Below are 24,144 nucleotides of genomic sequence, written 5' to 3'. Positions count from 1 at the left end.
GCACTACAAGCCCCAGCTGCATAACCCAATTTGGAATTGCTCAATCTTATTTTACTTGAATTTCCTCATTTAGAGGAAAGCCGCAGCCATCTACGAGTCAGCTGGAACACTGGGTTCAGGCAAATGTTGCAGCATTTCTTTCGGTCTTGCAAATGCCTAGTGCATAATAAAGGCTGGTCTCTTATTTTCTTTGAAACAGTTTTTTATCTGTGTGCATATTTGGCAGCTAACGCGCAACACAGATGACAGAGCCCCTACAGAAGGATACTTTCTTTGGAAAGGGTTGCACCTCTGGAGGGAAATTTGACAACCTCCAAAAGCTGTGTCCTGCTGTAAATCTGTCCAAAAGTCAGAGAAAGGGACAGCTTGTAGAGGGTGAACAGAGCCAATGTAAAATGTAACTCTCCAGGACAGCGTGTTTCTCTAGTGCTAAGAAGGAAGGACAACACATCATCAACCCTGAAACCACACTCTATAGCCTTCCTAAGCAAAGATAAAAGACCTAACAAGCCTGTTAAAAAATAAAATAAAAAAAAATAATAATAAAAAAGCACATATTGCATTTCTTTCAAGAAATAAAAATAAGTTGTGGTGTTCACAGGTTCTTCTCACCTTTGAAACACTTTAGAAATTTAACTAACCAAAGCCCACAACAATCCCTGATTAAATCCTACTCACAGCTCAAGAAGCTATGGAAGAAAGGGCACAAGATTTACCCAGTCACAAACGCTATTCTGGATGTGCATTGTTCAAGGGATCTGGCCTGAGGCATCAAAGCCAAATTTGTTCTGTGTCTCAGGTCTGCAAATTCACATCTTCCTTTCTGTAAGTCAAAGGCAGTGTTCATCAAATACACCACCAAGCCCACTTGACTGCCCAACTCACTCACTAACAGCCACGATTCCAGAGCAGATACAACACACGGTGGCAGCTCATCACACGCAGTGACTCCAGCTCATGCACTCTGTTGCTCAGTATTCCTGCGGCAAAGAGCAATACTTCTTCAAGAACTCTGCTTCTTCCTCCAGTATATCATGAAACTCACCACAAATTCTTGGCAGAGAAAGTACAGTAAGGCAAGGTAGCAAGAACAGATGTGAGTGCAGACCCAGGCAGCATTTTCACAGTACAAGACAGAAGTTCTACAAGCCCACACAAAATATTCTGTTTCTTCCTCAGTTTTTACTTGACAGAAATCAACAAAAAAAAAATTTGCACTAACTTTGATTGGAATGAACATCAAATCATTTCACTAAGCATTGCTCTAAGTATTTCATCAATTCTGAAACAAAGCAGTATATAATAATTATCTTAAACCAACACATGGTGCAGCACCTGTGGACACACATTCCCTGAAGATCCAAATCACTTGATTTTATTAATGGCAAAGTTCTCAAAATTATAATGGCAAGTACTACTGTGATACCAAAACTAAGATGCCTCAATCTACGAATAAGCTTCTTAGGTTTGAAAAAACAAAGAGCACATTTTCGGTTGGTCAGGTATTTCAGAACACAGAGTAAAATTCGCTTTTAAGAAATGCAGGAGCTGTTTGAATTAGGTGTGACTCAGAAAAGTCACAGAAGTCTCATAAGTCTACAATGAAAGTTGCTGATTAGGCTTCATTGGCCATGTCTCTGTTTCAGCTTATCCAGGCTGGGTACCAAACCAGGACCATCACATTAACAGAGTCTTGTACTTCCAGACAAAAACATGCAGTAACCAGCTTTGCCATATTTAATAAAACAATAAACTTTGTGCTGACCTTTGGCAAGCGTTCAGGGTCACCAGGGTGCCGGGGAATAACCTTCTGTAACCTTTGGAAACCATAGTCAATGGTGGGTTCGTTCAGAGCTGAAACAACAACAAACAAGATGGTGAGGTGAGAAGCGCACAGCAAGCGGGCTCATCGCACTGTAGCAATTGGCAACGCGTTGCAAGACCAAGGAAGGATCACAGCAAAATCCTCTTTTACTGAAATCAGCACTGACTGTGAAGTCTTGGTTCAAACACTGTTTGAGGTTGGTTCTGAGACTTTGGTTCAAACAGCAATGCAAACCTTCCCACTTGAGTTCCTAAAACAAGGTTGCTGGAAAATTTGAGGATGTTGCGTACATCCTCCAAATAGGAAGCAATTATTATCACTGAAAGCCATGATGAAATAAATTTGACAAATGCTTTGCACCCCATGTTTCATGTTGGGGTTTTTTCCTGCTTTCATATTATGAGGAAAGTCCTTTGTGATTGGAAGACAAAAGAACTAACTATTAGGGAGCCTCTCCTGTTCCAGATTCTATTATACATTTAATATGTTGCATGCGCAATGATCACACATAATTTTGTTGTGAAGTACAGGCAGAGGTTTTATTTTTTACTCACCCACAATGACTTTAGCAACCCAGAAAAGGCTCTGATCAGCACTAAACTTATCAAAAATAATCAATTAATTGTAGAAATAATAATCATCATCATCATCTATGCTTTTAGTTCATCTTTCCCTAATCTTCATCCAATAAAATGGAGGAGAGAAATGGTGGAAGTGGAACATTTTAATCTTCATGAAAATGCTGGTCTGCCTGCATTAATCAAAGCTCTGATTGTGCCAAGCCTTTAAGCACATGCTTATCTGTAAGCACATACTTAAATGCATTTGCTTTCAGCAAAGCAAATTTGAGCATATTATGTTTTTTATATGATTGCCTGTAATTACAGGGGACTGCATTGAATGACCTTCTAGCTATATTTCCAGTCATATGATCACTTTAAAACTCAGATGTTAGTGAGACTTCAACATGTGCTTAAAATTTCCTAAGTGCTTTGGTGAACTGGAACAACAGTCAAGCATCCTCAAGCATCTCTAAACAACAGCACATCTTGACTCTCCCATGCCAATAGCAATGACGAAATTTTCCACAGCAATTTGTTTGCAATTTGTTTGAGTTAAATGAAAACAAACAGACTAAAAATCCAGTATGGATTTTTATATTTTTAGACTTCTTTTTCTTCATTTTTGGGTCACTTTAAAGTTTTTCTTATTTTGTCCTAGCTTATTAACAAAGAGAAAATACTTCTTGCACAAGGTCTCCCTCCTAAGTTATGAATCTTTTCTTTATATTCAGGGCATCATAGGGAAGAGGTGAGAATAAGCCTTTTTTCCTGCTTGTGTTCTTTGTGGTTTTTGGATGGTTGGATGTGTTTTGCTTGTTTCCTTTCACGCCCTGGCCACATGCTCTGCACGCTGTTGTGTAGTTCTGCAGAAAATCTCACAGTGCCTGTGTTGGTAAACCCCCAGTTTCATTCCTTTTGCATTTCCTTACACGGCTTCTTATTGTCAACCTGTTAAGCTTAGACCTTCTTCAAATTGTACAATAAATGAATTTACCGCTGTTTATATTTATTATAAAAAAATAGCTGTTCTCTGAGAAGATTAAGAAGCCCAAACCCCTACAGTTCTAATTTACATTTCTTTTGCAAATGTGTTAGAAGGTTTTAGTGCGGTACTGTCAAATTTGTTTCTTCTCTAATTCACTCTAGTTTATGGCCATTTTCGCTTTACATCCTTTGGGAAAGTAGTTACTAAATTCTGCAGTATTATAAATGGAGGCCAGTTCTGAAATTCCCCCCAGAGATAGCCGTCATTTTCTCATCTCTTCCCACACATTCAACACATTTGAAATCCACAGAGTATTTCTTGCGAGCATTTTCTGAACTAAGTGACCAAAAAAAAGAGTTAATTTTATGGTCCAATCTCACTGGGCATCGGGTATCCTCTGAGAGATACTGAAGACTTTCTGTCTCAAATAGCTTTAGCTTTACTTGAGTGGTGGCGAGTGGCTGCACACAGCAATTCACAGGATTGGGTCCTAAGCTAATCATCACTCATTAGTCTATAACCATTCAACCCTTTTGATCTTAGATAAAATGAAAAGAAGACATCTTTAGCTGCCTGAACCTCTAATCTCAGACTGGACAATCTCAGCCCTCCATTCCTTAGTTCATTTATAATCCAAGTCAAACGTAATTAGTCACATCTCAAAGAAAGAACCCCATTTAAATATTTAACCCCACCTTCAGCATTAAGGCCACACCAGTTGTGTCAGTAGCTGGCAAAACTCAAAAGAAAAGGTGATGTTCTGATCTCCAGGCACTGCAGAGATCCAGTGCTCAGGTCGCCCTTGGTGGCAGCCACAGTACAAGGCGAGATCCCAGTTTCATGCAAGGTTTTGCCTCTATCTCCAATATGTATGAGCCTGATTTCTGCCTTTGAAGTCCATTCGCAATAACATGTTTCCCAGTGCTATTATTTTATTTTTCCCATGATTGGAAAAAAAGAATCAATAGGGAATACAAACTCTCTATTTGTGTTCTTGACATCCATACATTAAAAACAAGCTAACACGTGCTGTATTTAAAATGCATTCGCATTACCCTAAATTTTAAAAGTATAACTAACTTTAAAAAACTGTATTAAATTCAAATAGGTCCCAAGGCTAATGGAAGCAATTTGTATACCAACCCAAACTGACTGGCCCACTTTTCAAAATACAGGTATGATAATCTTGTGGTTTTAAAAGGACATTTAAATTGAAAGACTGTGAATTTAGTACATAATTATACCAATAGAACCCTTTAACTTGTCAACTTGTAAATCTAAAAGGCTATCAATCATTTCTAAAGAGGAAATAAACCTTAAAAATCTTTGATTGACAGTGCTTACTTTTTATGTGAAAAAGAAAAAAAAAAAGGAGTAAAGTGGCCAGAAATCCATTTACAAAAGTACATTGTTTTACATAGGTGAGTAAAAAGCCAATAATTACACCTCCAAAAGACATATAAATCAAAGTAAGTACTTTTCCCTCACTTACATATTTTAAGTTGCAGTAAACTTCAGGTAACTTTTTATTAAAATACTTTTCCAAATGCAAAGCTTATTGAAGCCATTAATAGAGTAGCATTTTCATTTAAGCTAATATAATCATTTTTGCAAATACAAGATTTAAGCCATTTTTCTCCTTGCAAACAATAAACTTTCAGCCTGTCTCTTGTGTGAATTAACTAAAATTACACCCAGGTGTACAAAATCTGTCTATCTATCCTAGTGTATGAGTTAAGGCACAATATTTATTATTCTTACCATTTTATGAATTACTACTTAAACCCTTGAGGAAGAACTTTCTTTCAAATTAGACTCTAACAGAATAAGCCATGAAGCTCTATGCAGCACGTCTAAAGCCATAACTCATAAAATCTAAGGCTTTTAATCAAGAAAATGCACAATGTCTATGGAAATAAGGATGCTTACATATATTCATCTTTTCAAAGTCCAACTTATTTTTCAACAGAAACGCTGCTTGTGCCTTTGAGAAAAATGTTTCCATCATAACTATAACTTCAAATTCTGCATGAATAATTTTAATAACTACGTGTAGATAATCCACCATCTTTAAAAGTCTCTTTCTCTTTTTTTACAACTAGTCAGTGGAGGGCTTTTTTAAACATTTCACATAATGAATTCCTACTGTGTCAATAAAGCTTTGGTCGTTAATTGAATGACTGCCTGATGCATCTGAGAGAGGAATTTGTTTCTCTGGCCATGCTGCCAACTTATAGCAGAATGATCGACACTTAATATCAGCAATTAAAAGGACCTGTTCAAATATCGTATGGAATTTGTAGCTTGGGGTAGTGTAGGAGAACTCTTCACCGAGGAAAACTCATTCAGTGAATGCAGAGAGTAATTGAATTAGACACATTTTAACATTATTATTCAAAGAAAAATAAACACACACTACATAGAAGCATTATGGAAATATTTCAGAACGTAAAACATATCCAGTTAATTTGTTTCCCATGCATTTATGGTTTCATTTATTCCTTTTTTTTTTTTTCAGTGCTTGTTTCTTTTTCATTCTGTTTGACCCAGAACCAATGAGAAATCAGCACTTAGACCTATGAACTTCCCATATACTTTTCCAGGGGAAAGGGCTGCAAGGCGAGGGAAAGGATTCGAAGGGCTCAAATAGCAAAAATGAGAAAAGGATGAAGGCTACAAACAAATTTGCCTCAGGTCCACAGGCCTGAGTGTCCCTATCCCGGATGAGAAACCTGGTCTCGATTGCTTTAAGTGAAACTCCCAAGGACAGGCTGCACATGGGAATTAAGTGTCCCAAAGTGCTTGCTCCTGTGGTTCCCCAGAATCACTGGTTTTCCTGGAAGGACTGGGGGAGTTTGAAGAAAGTAAGAATGAGGTGTGGAAGCACAGCACTATAATGGCTTCAGATTATGTCCAGGAGGTTGTGAAATGGAAGACAATCCTTTAGACTCTACCTTTGCCTCTGCACAAATCCTGTTTCTTTTTTTTTCAGTTTGGCTCCACAACAAAATTAGACACCTGAACTATAATGTCAGAGAGATGGGGCTTTGGGGTCTACAATGCAGTTGTTCTGGTTTTTTTTTTTTCCTGTGTGATGAAAGAAACTTCACCAAAATATAAATAGAAGTTGACTCTGTGGCTGAGACACACAAATATGCCCATCTCAACACCTCATAGCCTCAAAAGAGTATGAAGAAATCCATGCAAAAATGCTGCAGCACAGTCCCAGCAATGAAGGCCAGGCCAGGCACATATTTAAGACGTCTCCCTGTGCCCAGATTAAACCAGGTCAGAACATTTGAAGGCACAGCAAATTAATACTTTAAAGAAAATCAAGGGCATCTAGGAAGACAGACTTCAACGGGAGCCTTGCAATCTTAGCTATACAATTCCTCCGAAGATGCTAAGGGCTTCTTTTGTCCTCGACATTTGGCCTCTTCCCCCAGCAATTGAGATGCCCTCCTCTACAACCAGCTCTCCTGCTTTTTAATCTGTATTTGTGTCTGCAATTCCACACTGCTGAGAAACAGCAGAGTGGAGTGCGAGTGGGAACACATGAGAGTAGTCAGGCAAAAGGCTGCGGCTTCTGACTCCCCACTCTCACTGAGCACAGATTTTATGAGGTGACGGAAAGCAGGAGCTCTGGCTTCTCATAGCGGCAAGGTGCTGCCACGGAGCTGATCCATGGTATTTACCTTTGCTAACAGCCTGTGGCTTCTGTCTCCAAGCCCTGGGTGATTTCTGCTAGAAGCCCCCGACTCTAACGAAATAACACGTTGACTGTGGGAGATAGGGACAGGACAGGACAACCATATGAAGATCAAACTCCAGGTGCTAAAAGGCCTTGCTAAGGCCCTGCAGTAGCGCAATATAAGCAACGGATGATATTAATAAAGCAACAACTTGACATGGTGTGCTGTAAGCAAACCCTACCCAACAACTCTTATGCATAGGGGCCTCTTTATGCCTGCTCTACAAAGACAGCAAAAATACCACTTCAAAACCCCACCATCAAATGAAAAAGAAAATAAGCCTGTTTTGCAAATCTCCCTGCAAAGACTGTTCCTTTGCTAATTAAAGACAGTTAAATGAAAACATGCAAGCATTTGAGCTATTTGTTGTTGTTTTTGTTGTGAATTTGGCTTGCTTTTTATAAAGTTTCCTTTCCACTGACTTTCCCTGGAGTGTTTATTCCCACAAGCAGTGGAAAACGGAAGCGGGTGGAACAGCGAGAGCTGCACAGAAAGGTTTCGGCGAGAAAAACCCTTCAGTGCTAACTCAGAACTTTCTTGCTCTTCTGGTCTCAGTTCTCCCTCACTCGTGCCTTGAGTTTCCATGTTTAAAATCAAACTGTGGCATGATGCCATTTTTTTTTTAATTAGAAATAGAAAGAGATAGAGATATCTGAAATGAAATTCCTATATTTTATTGCCACGTAATGCCCATATACCGCGTGCATGTGCCAAGCAATATGAAAAATGCAGAGCTGAGTCAAATAACAAATCTAACACCTAGATCTCTTGAGTTTCCCTAGTGACTGCTCTTTACTTGAGCTAAAGATGCAATAGGCCGGCGTTTGAGACAGCTCCACCGTGTTTATCAGAGTTATTACAAACATGATAGACAGCGTGATATTTTCTTCCCGATGACAATTTTTCTCCAGCAACTAAGAACCAGAGGAGATATTCCCTTCCCACCAAACCCAGTCTCTGTGGCCGGTGGGAGTGCTGAAGATGCAAGGAGAGCATGTGTTGAGCCCATTCTTTTTTTTTATGAAAGGTAAGGAATGAAATTACCGGATCTGTCTGGCAAGAATCGTGTGTTTGCTTCTCAAAACACATTAACTCTGAATGTTCACTCTTACCAACCTGCAATCTGGCTTGAAAAACACATCAAACAATCCGTGAGCTTCACAATTTCTTCTGCCTCTGACTGCGCTGACCTCTTGTCTAATGGGGAAGATTTGGCCCTAAGGGATTCTGAAACAGAGTCCAGTTTCAGGCACTGGAATTTAAACATACCAATTTCAGAATAGGCTGGTAGAAATCACTGGGGATATGTATAGAGAGGGCCAGAAGGAAATTAATGCATGTTGGTTACTTCGTCTAGTCATCTAGGTTAATTGATGCACCTTTGGCAGTCATTACAAAAAAGGAAAGAACAGCATTTACATGCGAATATTTTCCTATTTGTCAGACATGTTCTGGTAATGCACATGAGCATGAAGCAAAAATTTCCCAAAAATGGCTAGCTCTCAATGGATTACCTCTTAATTTAAATAAACAAATACATGTCTACACATACACACAAACACAAAAATGCATAGAAGCCAAGCTAATAATAATGGGTACCTAAGGTTGGCTATAAGGTCTATATTTAGGTCTACTCAAAACATTTAAAGAATAAAGACTCTGCATTTATTTTTGAACTGTTGGCTCAGAAGCAGTGATGTACCATACAGACTGTAGGATATGATAAAATGTCACCTCATGTAACCTTCTCTTTCATTTTCTACTACACGTATTTTCAACATTTTAGCTTTACATGGACTCATCAAATTCTACAATGTTGGTGCAGACACCTTTAAAATTTTCACAGAGGTAATTTTGTGTAACATACAAGGAGTTGTTTCTTTTGGTCACCCTCCACAAACTCCTTTGGGGTAGAGAGCATTGAAAATCATTGTTGTGATATGTTGGTATGCAGAAATATTTTCTTTTCAACGATCCCTTTTTTCCCCTCTTTTTCTCTCTTTTTTAACCCTGCTATTTCTCATCTTCTTTTCGGATTATTTCAAAAAAATTATTACCAGGGGATGTGCAAATGAAAAATTCAATGTCCTGTCTGAATGCCAAGGCCGTTCCTATCAGAAAGCACCTTAGCTGAAGTCTGGCTGTGTCTTCAAAATTGTGGCCTTCTGATGAACAAGCGCACTATAGTCAAAGCAAAAAGAATCTTCAAGAGACAAAGTGGGAAAAACACCCAAATCTCTGCAAATGAGATTCATGGGAAAATACAAGTAGAGCTGAATCATAAAAATGAGATGAATTGTGCCTCGCTGTAATGAACATTAGAGGTGTGATCCTGGAAGGGACTGACCTCCTGTGAGGTTTAATTTAGGTCTTTAATCCCTTACAATAACTAAGCTTAAATTCCTTGAGAAAACAATAGTTTCCAAACATCTTTACTTCTAAACATTAGCTTTGATTTGTCTACATGAAAGTGCGATAAGGCTACTCACTTGAAAGCAAAAGGACCATTTTGGTTATATCCTTGATGATGCAGCAAATTGTTTAAAACTAAAACAGCTGGGTTTCTTGCTTGCTAGTTTGTGACATTTAAACAGAAATGTATAATTTGGGAGCTCTCAGTAGTCTCTGATTTTAGCAGGATTTCTATCACCTGCTTCTATAATTGTTCGTGTTTTTTTTATTTTGCAAAAATTTTGATAATAACAGTTATCAAGAGTAAAAAACAAAAAATCATAGCAGGCTTTCTGATAAACATGTTTCCCTGCCCTCACACCCCAGTGAGCACTGTGACACTATACTTTTATCATCTAGTGTGTGCTCAGAATGAGCTTAGAACAGCAATTGCCAGGAATAGGCAGGCGATAAACTGCATTGATTTAACACATCTTGTTTTCAATCATGCTCGGATTTTCTGAGCACGCATTTTTCCTGTACTCTAGCTTGTAGCTTTTATCTGACGAGCTGATCCCTTTTCACTGGAAAATGAAAAGGTCGCACAATAAGACACGGTTTACTGGAACTTGAGCACGCACCAGGGAAAGTATTTTAGATAAATACTGTCAGACATAGTGGAGCTGAATTTCAACAACACAATTGCTAAACAACAATACTTATTACTCTCGAGAACAAGCCTACAAGCAACTTATGGCTCCCAGCAGGGGAGATCTCAGAGTTAGGCTCAATAGTTAAAGAAACCTTATTCAAGCCTATTTAAAGATGCAGTATCGCTTTTGTGCTACATGCACTGACTAGCCATACCTCAGGACCAAACTAAATGGCTCTTCAGCTGCTTTCCCAGGTAATTTGTAAATGACAGAAAACCACTTCAACGACTTTTCTCTCTTTTTTTTGGCAGAAAGCTGACTGACTATATGCTCCATTTAATTTAATCAAATAGGGTACTAGTTGGAGGTAAAAAGAAAATTATCCATATGTGAAAGTAATCGAACTGAAACTAATTACTTAACCAAGGCGAGTTGTTGAGGAGGTCAGTAAACAAGCAAAGAGTAATATGACCTGACCCATCTACCAATAGCCAAGGTAGAGTAGGCTCATAATAACTCTAATTTATTTCCCCCTCCCTCTGAAGTGGCTGCAATGATCTTGGCCAATATCGCACTGGAAGCAAAAGATCTTCACTTATTCCTACCAGAAGGGGCAAAGAATATTCCAAGTTATTCTTGGTGGCACTGATTATACCCCAAAAAAAGATCTCACATGTAAACATGGAACCTGACTTAATTATCTTCCTTAGCCTAAGGGGACTAACACCCATTTCCCTGCAAGGACTCAGGTGCTGAGCTGCAGCCAGAGAGGGGCAATTAGTTCATTCCAGCTGCAGCCCCTCTCAGCACCTGCTTCCAGGCTTCACACGTGTGCATGCATGTAAACGAAATGATGGTTTTTTGCCTAGCACAAGTCTTTCAAAACCAACCTCCACCTCACCCCTAAAGACTTTGGAGAAGACTCATCCTTTTCAGTGCTTCTCAGTGTGCTCCCCTCTTCCAGCAGCCTTTCTCATGAGAGGGCCCTTGTTTCTCATGGACCCCAGACAGCCCCCAGACCTCCCCCTCATTTACAGGTATTTCTGCACCACTGTCAAAATGCCAGCCTAGCGCGTTCATGAATAACATGGACTGCAAGTGAGAACAGCATGTTTAGTAGAGGGATTCCTTCAGCACGGGCTGTTTGCTTTGGAGCATCAGGTTCAGCCCCATGGTGTAACTCTGAACGTGTCATGCCCTGCTAGCTCATTTGGGTAAGTACTCTCACGTGGCAAAACTATCACAAGTGGGTGATGGCCACAGGTGAAAGCAGCCCTTCCTTCCTTTTCTCCCTAATATATCATCATTCATCACTTTTGCTTACAATTATATATAGCCTCTCAATCTCTGCAAACTAAGAGGGGGGTAAGAAACTCCAGCCCCTGATCCAATCTGCACTTGGATTTCCAGGCAGCCGGTCGCTACGACACAGCTGCTGCTTCGGCTTAGCTGTAACACTTAATGAGATGCAGTGATACCATCTATTCCTCATGGAAGTTACAATACAGAGCGAAGTCCCCAAAACAAAGTATCATCCCCACAGACATCCTTCCCATTTGTCAGCAATGCCAGTGCAAAACTGGTGTGAAATATTTATGTTTTCCTTGCTTCTGCTGAATGTGCTTATTAGTCATTTAGGCCCAGCATAAACTCATCTTAAATTCACTTTGTCTAAGATCCGTAACCCGTATAAAGCAGAAGTGTTCTGTCAGTTTTTCTGAAACTATACTGATACTGGATGGAAACTTTACTGGCTGGAGCTTAGTTTATATTTTGCATATACACATCAGATAGCCAAGCCTTCACCTCTAGTCAGATACATCCACCCTTCTCTGCCGTTCTGCTCACATTGTAAGTCTTATAGAAAGAATATGGTACATTTTATTTAAATTACATTTTGAATTCTAATTTTAAATAGGCAAGTCAAAAGCAAAGCGATAGACCTGAAGAAACACATAAAGTAAAATCCAACTTTGCAGGTAATGGCACTTTACATTCAGGCCCGTAAGCCTGTCTGCTAGAGAACCCATTCAAGCATCTATTTCTCCCTCTCACCTGGCACATTTTTTTGCTAGACGAGTAAGCTGAAAATCCATGCTGCATTTTAGGGTTATCTCATGCAACACAGGCAGAATACCGATATGCCTTCTTCATTAACTGCTCATAATCCCAGAAATGAAAGTAACTCATTTCTTCCCAGGATGCCTGTTAACTGAGAAACTCATCTTAATTGAATGCACAGATCAGTTAACCATCTTCAGATTGGCAAACCATTAGCTTGCCATTTGCACAGCAGCTCTGGTCCCACCACTGCGCTTTGTGGGGACCTGAGGTTCACCGAAGGTGGTGAAGGTGCTGGAGGCCATAAGTCAACACCGTCAAGGGCTCACGTTCATGACAGAATGAGTGCTCTGGGGCCAAACAGGCCTTTGCTAAATTGTTGGTGCTAGATCCCCTTGCAAGTCAATTATACAGAAATCAACAACTACTGCAGCTGTGCACCCCGATACAAGTAAAGTAGCCTCCAAACACGCCTACAGAGACATCACTGATCTGGAATCTGGAGCCTCACAGGCAAAAGAGAGAGGAAGTAAAAATAATTGCCTATATCACTCCCTTTGCATCTTGCCTCTCTTCCACCATCACTATTTACCATCTACAATATCCTTGGTAAACTAGTGAAGATGAGTATGGAAATTAAAATATCCCATGTGCAGCCGTTTGCCTATAAAGCTGATGATTCCAAAATAAACTATAAAAGGAGGGAAGTGAGGAATTGGACTGAAACTCTGTGGTCTGTTGTGAAATACTTTAAATGCTTCATTTACAGGGGGTGTGAACCGACCATAGGTTCTTCGGTGGCCACTGCTGAGTTTGGGATACGCAGCAAAACATCTCAGCGGCACCTTGAGGCAGCAACCGCATCCCTGCACCCTGCACACTCATCTGCCAGCTGAATAATGCTCTTCTGAGACAGACAAAACTTTCTTGCACTCAAACAGGGCTCACCAAAACTAGACATTTTCCTTTTAATAGGACTTAGAAAAATATTTCAAGTGTCATTGGATTAGTTTTTCCTAAACCAGAATATTACCATTTCCCTAATTGAAGGCAGAGGTAGAATAAACAGATTTAAGACTGCAAGATGATCAGAAAATAGAGTAGATGACAGAAAGTTAGTACCGATAACCAGAATTGGTTAGACAGGTTTATTTTCCTGCATTTGTGCCTGTTTATTTCCTAATTTTCTAGGTATCATTGGCAGTCTATAGGAAAATTCAGATCCCAACTCTGAAGTTATCAATAAGACACCATCAGAGCAGCATGGTATTGCTCCTTTTCTCTTGTATTAAACAAATACCTTCCTTCCATCCAATTCAAAACAAAAGCCAAACCCCAGTAAAACAGATTACAGTATTCTGTACAGATTTGTTTCTAGTGGATTTCATGACAACTGTTATCATTATAAAAAATTGCCACCAAAATATATGTGTATTGTATTAATATGCCTCAAAGTTCAATACCAACACAAACAGTATCATCAGGTGATAAAAACAAAGATGCTGCAAGTGTGACATGAAAAAAAAGAGAGTTAAAATCTAATTTAGCAATTTGCAAATTGCCAGTCTAAAAGGAGAATTTAACATTAATCTTGCTGGAAGTGGTATACTTATCAGTAACTGATTTGTTGCTTTCCAGGCAGTAAGCAATATATATAAATATACTTCTGGGTCCATCAGCAGTATGCAAGAATGCGCTTAAACAGACAAACTCACTAAGGCCCTGAGTGAGCACAGGATTAAGCACCTGCCTGCCAGAGTTAATTAGTCTGTGCAGAGCAATGCACTGATGCTGCTGCTCCTGCTCCAAGCCAGCTCCATCATCACCAGCCTGGGGCACCTCTGCGTTCTGCTCTCCTGCGCTGGGTATAGAATTAAGCTGCTTCTTTCCTCTCCTATGACCCCTGTGCAAGCCAAGCCCGTTGCCTTGGTATCTAACCACTCATGGTGAGGATACCTCTGCTCAGCAAGGACACAGGGACAGAGCTGGGAAGGAGCAGCCTCCTGCACCATCTCTCAGCACCGCACACTTCCAAGAGGAGTTAACTTGTCTTTTGGCCCGTAATGCATTTCACCACCGTGCAAAGCAAGCACAAAGGCTGTCAGAAACCGGCTACACGCAGAGAAGAATTTGCAAAACTGTTCACTGCCTTGGGCTTCAGTGAAAATCGCTTTGGTTTCACACTGAAAAGACCGTGCTGATGCCTGGCAGCCCTTGTACATCGTGGGGCTGGCAGTGCCCGTACTTGCAGAGCCTGGGGACAGCTTGGGGGGTAGGGACCACACCTGAGATGTCCCTTCAGAAAGGAGATTCCCAGCAGTGGACTTTACTCACTTTGTTGGCTTTGATTTTTACGTCCTGTGCGGTCTCTTCTCTAACTGACCAGGTAATACATATTCAGTGGCACAGGTAATTAACCAAAATAAATCTGAGTTGTAGCTCACTGAGTAAAAAAAAGGACTCTGACAAGATACTGTGTCATATTACACACTAATGTGCTTGTGTAATTGATTTTTTAAAAAAATATACTATTTTTTCATCTTTACTTGAGGAAGACCTAACATTCTTCTCTTAAACGAAGGCCCCCCCAGATGTTATCTGTGTGTACATGTGTGTGTATAAGTGGTTGTGTGGATGGGTGAAAACGTGTTATCTGTATCTCCTAGCAAATAATTTTGCATGTGCTGTATATCCATGTGTACAGAGGTTCAGAAAGGGGAAAGTCCCTCCTGGGGACTATAGCAAGCAGTAGATTCCTGCTGGAGCAGAGGTGTCCCAGCTTATCACAGCCAAAGCCGGAAAAGACACAGCAACGATATTTAAAACTACGACTTGCAAACTGGTAGATGCTTTCTCCATATAGCAAAGGGAAATGTAATGTCATTTTTTTCTTCCAAACTTTGCTTGTTGCGCAAAACTAAAGTGAATGAACAAAAGAAGAGAGGGAAAAAATTCACACAGGATTCTCCTGCTCTACTCAAGGCAATGCAGACCTGCCATTCCCCTTCATTCCCTTTCCTTCCACAATCTGCCCACGCCAGTAACATGACCTACAGAGAGCTCTCCAAAAACTACTGTTTCAGTAGATTATCATATGTATAAAATAAAACACAAAACTGAAACACATACAAAAGGAAACTAAATACATCATCTCCTTGGAACCTAGAACAAAACTAAAAAAAACCAAACTTTTTCAACATTCAAATATTCAGAAATTAAAATATTGGAAAGGGAGAGATGGGACTAATCTGCTTTAAAGCTTGTTGTGCTGTGAAATACCACATTACTGTACAGGCAGCATTCATCTTACTTCAGCTAATAGTGTGTGATGGACGCTGACCCACCAAAGTTTGGTGTAGGTATCAGATGGCAGAATATGCTTGAAAAAGTACTCGGCAAGCATGCAAACCATTATTTATTATTGGTTAGGCTCTTCAATCCCACCAGATTAAAGACCACATTACATGATTTGGTCAGATTTTTTTTTTTTTCAAGCATTAAAATCTCTTTATGTCAATCAGATTACAGCTGTGGGGCCTCTAAGTTTCAGGGTACTGAAATGTAGGTGTATTTTTAATAGCAAGAGTGAAGTAACCCTCTTTGTTGGGTACCTATGCAGTGTTTTTTGCCTTAGTATCAGAGCTCTTTCCATGTTATTTGGCATCATGCATTCCCTGTAATTTATAGTATTCCTGCATTATATCTCGGGAACAAACAGCCACAAATCCATAAAATGTAGGTACCTATGCATATTTAAAAATCCCAGCAGACACCTAAATTAACATTCAGGACTGTAAATACAATTGCAGGTGGTCACTGGCAGCACAGGCAATATCAAGATCCTGCTGTCATTCAAGTTTTAGTCGACTAAATATGTGAACAATCACAGGGGACGAGATTCAAAATACATTACTTTATGCTGTGATGGGCAAAGGTAAAAGAGTCACCTGTTGGGCACAATTTTTCTGTAGTAAACTGCACAGAAAAGGAGCTGTGAGTCAAAGATGGCCTCCTATTTCATGGCAAATAACGTTTTCTAACTTCTTTTTAAGGTACTAATGAGTAAAAATGAGGATCCACCCAACACTGTACTATCGCCTTCCAATAGAATTTACTCTGTTTGAAGTTTTTTAATGGATTTGCATTCTTAATTTATTCCGAGCCATCAAAACCCAAATATTTTGGAGACAGGCATCATCTACAAAGGAAAGATCAGTATTTTCCAACATGTAGTGTACAAACCTCCAGGACACCAGTCCTGCAACTGTTTGTTGGTGGTCCACGAACAAGAACTACGAGAGATGCAAGTCTATTGTCGGTAGGCTTAAAATCACCGCACAATTCGTCGTTCAAGGATCTGCATTTGTACTGGAAAATACTGAGGTGTCTACAACTCTGAAAAATGTTGAAAAGACACTGCGATACATGGTTTGTTGGCACAAGCTCTCCTCCCGCTGGAAGATTTGCTACATACATTGAGGCACCAGTTTGGAGGACTGTGGATATTTTCTGCTGAATGGGGCCCTTGGAGAGGAAATATTTGATTTACTGCACAGTTCTCATTTCCCTGAATTGCAAATAAAATGTAATTTGATTAAATGTAAATGAATCCTACAATACTTTTGGTGGCTTGTCTGAAACAATTGATTGTAATGGGCATCCATCATTTGGCTTGATTTTAATTCAGAGACAAAAAAGGCAAAATGAGAAAACTAGAGCAAGTGCCACTAACATTCTAGAGCTGGAGCAGTCGGGATTTCTGGCACTGGACTGTTATTTCCATTGTTCTCGGACAGCAAGCAATGCAGTGGAGGGGAAACACAACAGCAAAAGACAAAGAATAATGTGAAACACACACCTAGAAATATATCTAGAGGAAAATTGAACTTTTTCACAATGAACTCCACTAAATCAGCTTAAAGAGAATGATTTGTTAAATTTCTTTTAGCACTGATATTCGAAAATAATAAAAGAGAAGTGAAAATGTTGATAATGACACAAGCTCGATACACTTTTGGTGTCACTTTCTTTAAATGTGGAACTACTCCAACCACAGAGATAATTATAGATGACCATATTGTAACTGCTTTATTGCTTCTTTTTCCTCATACATTTTAATTTAGGAAAGTTAAGTGAAAAATGTGGTTTCAATTTCCTACAAATTGCACACAATTTGGTTTTAACAAGAAAATAGAAAGAGATGGTACGTTCTTTTGGAGTGAATTACTGAGGAGTTTGTTTCTTTGTCTTTCAGCATCATCAGAATAACAAAGTACAAAATGCAAAAAAGATGACTGTGAAAAAAAGGCAGCTGTACAATGTACCAAGGAAAGCACCAAGTAATTCTTTATCTGAATAAGCTCTGAGCAATTTAACTAGATAATGCAATTGCTCTAGCTTTTTTCCCCTCTGTTTTACCAGATTAGAGTTTAAAAGAGATCAAGCTGCATACACGTGTTACAGGAAAGCTTCTAATAAGAAAATGCTGTGTATATAACCATCTTGCTCTCTCAGAAGGTACCAGGAATTGTCAAAGTGCCATGCAAAGCAGCCTTATTCAAAACATATTAAAAAGGCTTGGATAAATACTTACGTGGAACTAACAAAACACGAGCAGAAATGAAAGCCAACACAAGGCAGAGCCAATATTTATTTTGCCCGAGAGGTATGTGGGACTCAAACCAGTGTGTGGCTCTACCTACTTGTACCCATACATATAATTACGATACACATATTAGGTTCTTGAATCATATTAAAGGCTACCCAACCTTTACCTTCAGAGGTTTTAGAGGAGATGGAAGATGCTCTGGAGTAGGTAACAGCAGCGTAAATCAAATGTTGAGGGGATCCTGCCAGTGCTGGCAGCAGAGAGGAGATGGGTTCAGCTCAGGATGGACAGGGAGAAGTTCCAAGTCCAACCAGGCCTATCGGTCAGCGTGGCTGTGAAATGGGATGGTGGAGATCAAAATGCAAGATGGAAAGTCCGCTAAGTGCTTGTAATCCGGCAGTTAAGACTTACTGTAAGGACTGTAGGTGTCGTGATTCTTAGAATAATCCCAGGAAACCTCATAAAGATTGACAATTTGATTCTTAATAGAGCACTTAAGTAACCTAGAGAGTTCCCTGGACTTCCACCAAGCCATTTCGGTGCTTCTAAGGAAGGATGTTCTCAAAGCTTAAAGGGTGCCAATTGATTTACACTGCTTTTAATGCAAATAATGGTGAAAATTAACTAGTCGTGAATGTAAATATAAAGCCTTTATCAGTTTTCTTTGTTTAAATGTTAGATGCATAGATTCCAAAAAGAAGTAGCAAATAAACAAGAGAGAAACATTTTAAATTAATTTTAGAGCAAAATAAATGTTCAGTATGAGAGCATATGCCAAAAAAAAAAAAAAAAGAAAAATATAAAAAATCTGGCACTGTAAGCTGTACTTTGGGAAAGAAAAAACAAACCAAACCAGAAACTTCCATAAAAACTCAAGTTACCAAAACTAGAGGGATCCAAGTTATTAGGGAATTACTGCACAAATTTGAGAAAATATCTGTAATAAATTTCATGCAGCTTTAGACTTCATTACACAAATCCCCGGTATTTTTTATTTTGTAAGAAAACTTTCAGTGATCAATAACAGGGTAAGTCTCAAACTGTTTTCTAAAAAAACACGCGTGTGAACCGATGGAGCTGCTGAACTGCTCTGTTGACACCCCACGCCAGTCGTTTCCTGCCTCAACACACGTTTTTCATCTGTTCTATGGCTGTAATCACCAAAGACAGAAAAAAACCACAAGCATTGCCAGTGCCTTAAAAAGATGCTACACCACAAACATCTTGACCTACAGGAAAATAATTCTTTCAATGAATAGGAAAGCATGGTCCTACCTCTTTCCAGAGGCAAGAGTATGTCTTCAGTTTACAATGGTCCCTTCCTGACAGTAGATGCAATGAGCGCAAGAGAAGAGGGTTTTCTTCACCCCGCGTGTCCCCGCAGAGTCAGAACACACACCTCAGCCATTTATCATCCTGCCATCTCAACCCGCCAGCTCCACAAGGATTTTTTCCCCCAGGGTTTCTAAACTAGAAATGTTATTTAGGTTACGAAAACAATTGCACGTTTTCTGCTTCCTGAGCCAGCGTAGGATGCAAACGAAAGGAGCCATAAAGCTGCCAGGGATGCAGCTCACTCCTCACCTTCTTGCCTGGGGAAAACACACACCCGTGGAGGGAGAACTTGTGCCTGGGAAAGCAGCACATGGCAGGATGCTGTGACCATCGCAACCTGTGCTCACTTCGGTATTGAGGGTTCCAGAGTCTTACTGCAGGGCCTTGCAGTTTACAGAAAGCAATTTTCTTTGGCCTCTGCATCAGCCAGAGGTTATTTTCCTTCTTTTCATTTTTCCTCCTTTCCCCCTATTCCTCGATCAGAAGTGTCCATTTCACTACCCCCAACCTCCCACCTACATAGCTTAAAGGAGAAAAAAGGACGAACCTTGCATGTCCAACAATGCTGGGGATCCAATGCAAATCCTGCAGATTAGCTGAAAATTTAGCTGAAATTTGCAGTAGGCCTGATCTGTTCAGAACTTGCTCATCTAGTCTTTCTCATATTTGTAGGTGATGATCACAGGGGATGAACTAAGTTTGCAGGCACATACAAAGCAGCTTCCTCACAGGGCAGGATGCATCTTTGCCTTCACAAGTGCTGAAATGTCGCCCCATTACAGGAGTTTACTATTTTTTACCTCGCACCATTTCTTACTTCTTTTTTTTTTCTTACATCGTTAAATCTTATCTGTGCTCATTATAAAATTCTTGCTGCTAAATTATTTATGCCAAACAATTGAGTGTGATACCTTTGCAGATGTCAGCAGATAAACAGAAATGCAATGTTGCATGATGGAGTTTAATGCTGTGGAAATGTCGGGGTGCTTATTTTAAAATTCCACTGACCTTTGCTGTCCTTTTTTCAATGTTTGCTTATCGCCACAGTAAGGAAACACTGCAATATTATTAGGAATTTTTATATGTCGATCCTGAAAGTCAATATTTAAGGAATGCATGTTTCCTCAATTACACTATTTCTGATTACATGCTATCAAAAGAGATAGCATGGAGACACCATTTACACAGAACATGCACAATACATGTGATATAGCAAAGAGAGCAAGAGCAAAAAATACTCAAGCAAAGCCGAAGTACAGGATTGTCCTAAGAGGAGCAGAGAGCTCGATGTCTGCCTATTGTTACAGCGGGACACTGTGACATTAAATTACAACAGGTTTGTTGTTATTTTGAGTGTTCCTTTCCTTCCCCGCTAGCAGTCCAGGCTCTGCGGGACCCATGTAACAAGGCAATAGTATCTGTGAAATAATGAGCCAGGAATGCAGTGCGGCTCTTCCACTGCTATGTTAGGTGCGATGTTGCACACTAAAGCTCCGGATCAATACTTCCAGCAGCAAGCCGTTCAATACCCCTGAATTATTGCTTCATTTTTCTTCTTATTATAGATGAGTTGTGTTATTATTTTCCCCAAATCGATATTTTACAACCTTTTTTATCCGTTTCTCCATAAATTTTGTGATTACTTTAAACTGGGAATTCCGGTACACTAAATAAGATGCAGTATCTGAGAGGTAGTGAATGTACCAACACGGTTTTTTACTCCAGACGCTGCTTAAAGGCAGATCCTAATCAATACCTAAGTAGGAAAATTTTTACGTAAGGAAGTTGGACGCAGCGCCACTCTTACAAAATCAAAACTCACATTCCTATAAAATATGAGCTACAAAAGAAGACTATTCGAGAAGCACGGGGAAAGAGAGGTCTGATGGGCACTTTGCGTGGGAAATTTAATTCCAAACAAATATGCTTTTTACTTTCCCTCAGCTAAAGGGCAACCATAATTCACTGAAATTGTTTCTCACAAAGCAGATAATCCTGTGCACCTTAGAGTGATTTAATTAGCTTCCGTAGCTGTCTCCTGCTAAGTGTTTAAAGCATCTGCAAATCAAATCATGTTAACTCATCTGCTGCACCACTTTCTTTGTTGTATGCATAGGACCTTCCTAATGGCATTAATAGAAGCATGAGTTTCCCTGGAGAGGGGAGCAGCAAGGTGAGTTAATTATGTAGTTATTGTAAAATTGTGTACGTTATTCCACAGAACACACAGGTTGCTGCACAGAAAATTAGGATGATTCAGGGTAATCTCATGGACCACAACTTTGTAATTTGAAGATAATGCAGATCCCCATTGAAATCGGAGGAATTCTGCCGAATTCCTGCATGCAGTCTTCCTGGCCTGGCTGTTCACAGGCTGCACTGCAGGATTCTGACTATTCCCTACACATTGGCTACAATTTCTATCCTCACGTTCACTGCACAATTACAAGATGGAACAGTCGAAGCCACAGTAATCTCCACTCAATGTTTTATAACACCGTAATATTTTTAAAAGGAAAACCAAACCAAACCAAACCTCCCTGGGATTTTCTGCTGTAAATTGTACAGATTTCTGCTCATATCCATTTGGTCTAATTAGGCACAGCATTGCAGACCCCTTGAAGAGCAAGTCCAGATGCTCCTTTGGGTCTGGGCATCAGTACCACGGTGAGCAAAAAATTCATAACAAACCATTCCCTCTCAGTACCTGTCCAAAGAGACATCTTTCTCCAATTAGCTTGTTAGCTGAAAGCATTTGTAAAATAGTTCTTCTGATTAACCTTGTTCTTATAGACAGATCATTAGAGTGGCTTGTTACAAATTTTCATTTTAAATTGTCCATTTATAGCATATGTTCGGAGAGGGCATCACCTCACCTGTGTGTTCGCTGTTCTCAAGTCATGCTTCCTAACAGCTAACACTAAGTTTTACATCCTTTTGTTCAGGCAAAGACACATACACTATGGAAAGTTCACTTTTCATAGTACACTCTGAGTTTTTCTTAAAGCGAACTCTGTCAACTAACTCACTTCTTCACACATTCAAAGAGTGCAAAACACTACAGGGAAACTGAAGGAAATTCATCACCAAAAAAACAAATGAATATTCATGGTCCTTAGAAATACCCTTATTTCCCAGCTCTAATCAGCATGAACATCTGTGAAAAAAAGTCTAATGGGGGAAATTGGAGAGGGGAGGGGGTCATTTCCATCCTTTCCCTTAGGCCCCAATTTAAAGAAGGTTCATTTGTCTTTTTAACAGAACTTGCAAGTGGTGCAAGGATGAGCAGTTTTGGTGAAGAAACGATGTGCAGACTGGCCTTGTCTTTGGGAAAACTGAACCAAAGTCTTCATTCCAGAACAAAAGATACCTCGTGCAGACGCTTGTTCCTGCCCCTGACCTGCCAGACACATCCACTGTCCTGAGAGCCCTTCATCAATAACAGAGCCTGAGCTGACAAAAATACCCAGGGAAAATACAATCTAAGGCAACCAGGTGAGGCGTGTTTCACTCTCTTCCTTTTAAATAAACAACACGCACATTTCAATGCAAAATTTAAGGGAACCAGAAGTACTTCAAAATGGAAAACCCGCAGAGAAAAATATTATTTTTCAGTGTGGTGGCCACTTTAAGCCCTATTTTTAGGAATGACAATGTAACGACTGTTTCTAGCAGCTGTGCACAACATGCTTGTGAACTTTGGGGAGAATTTTCTTTGGAGTGGTGAATCTAGTCTGAAATCTACATTTGGAAAAAAAACATTTCCCTTGCAGAAGTGACCTTTCAACATGAATTCATGGTTACTTCTGTCAGTAACATCTTGCCTTTCATTTTTACAAATACAAGCTTGCTGCTAGAACTGCCTGAGCATAAAACTATTGTTTGCATGTATTTTTATCTAATGAGTTGTAGTCTTCTAAGGGAAGTACCTCACAGAAAGCTAGGAATAGGATATAAATCAAAACCAAAACCAAACAAACAAACAAAACCAAAAAAACCCACCAAAAACGACCAAAAAAACCAAAAAGATGGGGGGAACAATAAGCACATGTATTTCAGAAACTAGCATGGGATCATAATACTTAGAGCAATAGTTACTTTCCTACACAGCACCTAGTGCATGGGTGACTGAGGGTGTAAAGCTTCTCAGCCAGCTCCAGCCATCCAAATGCACGTTTGAGAACTGATCAGAGCCCATCTGCAGACAGAGGACAGAGAGGAGAGTTTCTTGGTGCAGATATACCCACTTCTAAGATGATGTCTCAGGCAGCCAAGGGGGTATCATGCCCCAGAGCTCCAAAGGGCAGGTTGCTAGAGCTTACGAGATTCCTATCCCTCACGCACACAATGTAAAAGAGGACCTCATTATGTTGAAAAGACATAAAGCTCACTCTGGAAGATGCTGCAGTACTAAAAAGTGACAGCAAGTTTCACAGTTATTCGTAGACATCACAGTTTTTGCTCCGTAATTTTCACACATTTAAAATGGAGAGTTTGACACAAATTCTTGTTTTCACAAACGTATTTTTGCTGGGTGACTGTTACTACACCTTAATTTCCATGTGCATTTTCTGTTGCATGGGGACTTAAAAAATATCACTCTTAGTTGATTATGTGCGACTTCTCTGTCTGGTTTTGGGTGGGTTTTTTTGGTGGTGCCTTTTTTGATGGGGGGAGAAGGGGTGTTCTTTTTGTTGTTGGTGGTTTTGGTTTGGTGTTTTTGGTTTGGTGTTTTTTGTTGTGTTTTTTTTTTTTTTTTTTTAATTAACACTCTGTCCAATGAGAATGACATTTCCTCTTCTTAACCACCGATGCTGACACCTGGTGCTATGCAAAAGCAGTTCAGGAGTCCGCAACGCTTCACGCAAAGAGGTTAACCACAATGTATGCCAACAGGAAAAAGATGAAAACATTACATTTGGGAGGGAAGGGAGACAAAGGAAACTAAAGAAGACACTGAAAGATGAAGTA

The 24,144-nt window shown here is 39.7% G+C and overlaps 1 protein-coding gene across 9 annotated transcripts in view; it reads right to left on the bottom strand.

Moving 5' to 3' along the window:
• The window catches only part of EBF1 (EBF transcription factor 1), a 273,573-nt gene that overhangs the window by 30,086 nt on the left and 219,343 nt on the right, over positions 1-24,144 (bottom strand). For all 9 annotated transcript variants that reach the window (XM_071814686.1, XM_071814682.1, XM_071814683.1 and 6 more), the window contains exon 11: positions 1,766-1,854. In XM_071814686.1, coding sequence (XP_071670787.1) covers positions 1,766-1,854 — 89 coding nt within the window. The remainder of the gene's footprint in view (positions 1-1,765; positions 1,855-24,144) is intronic.

The sequence above is a fragment of the Patagioenas fasciata genome, chromosome 14 (assembly GCF_037038585.1).
Source record: "Patagioenas fasciata isolate bPatFas1 chromosome 14, bPatFas1.hap1, whole genome shotgun sequence".
NCBI lineage: Eukaryota > Metazoa > Chordata > Aves > Columbiformes > Columbidae > Patagioenas > Patagioenas fasciata.
This window is presented reverse-complemented; position numbering and strand designations above follow the sequence as displayed.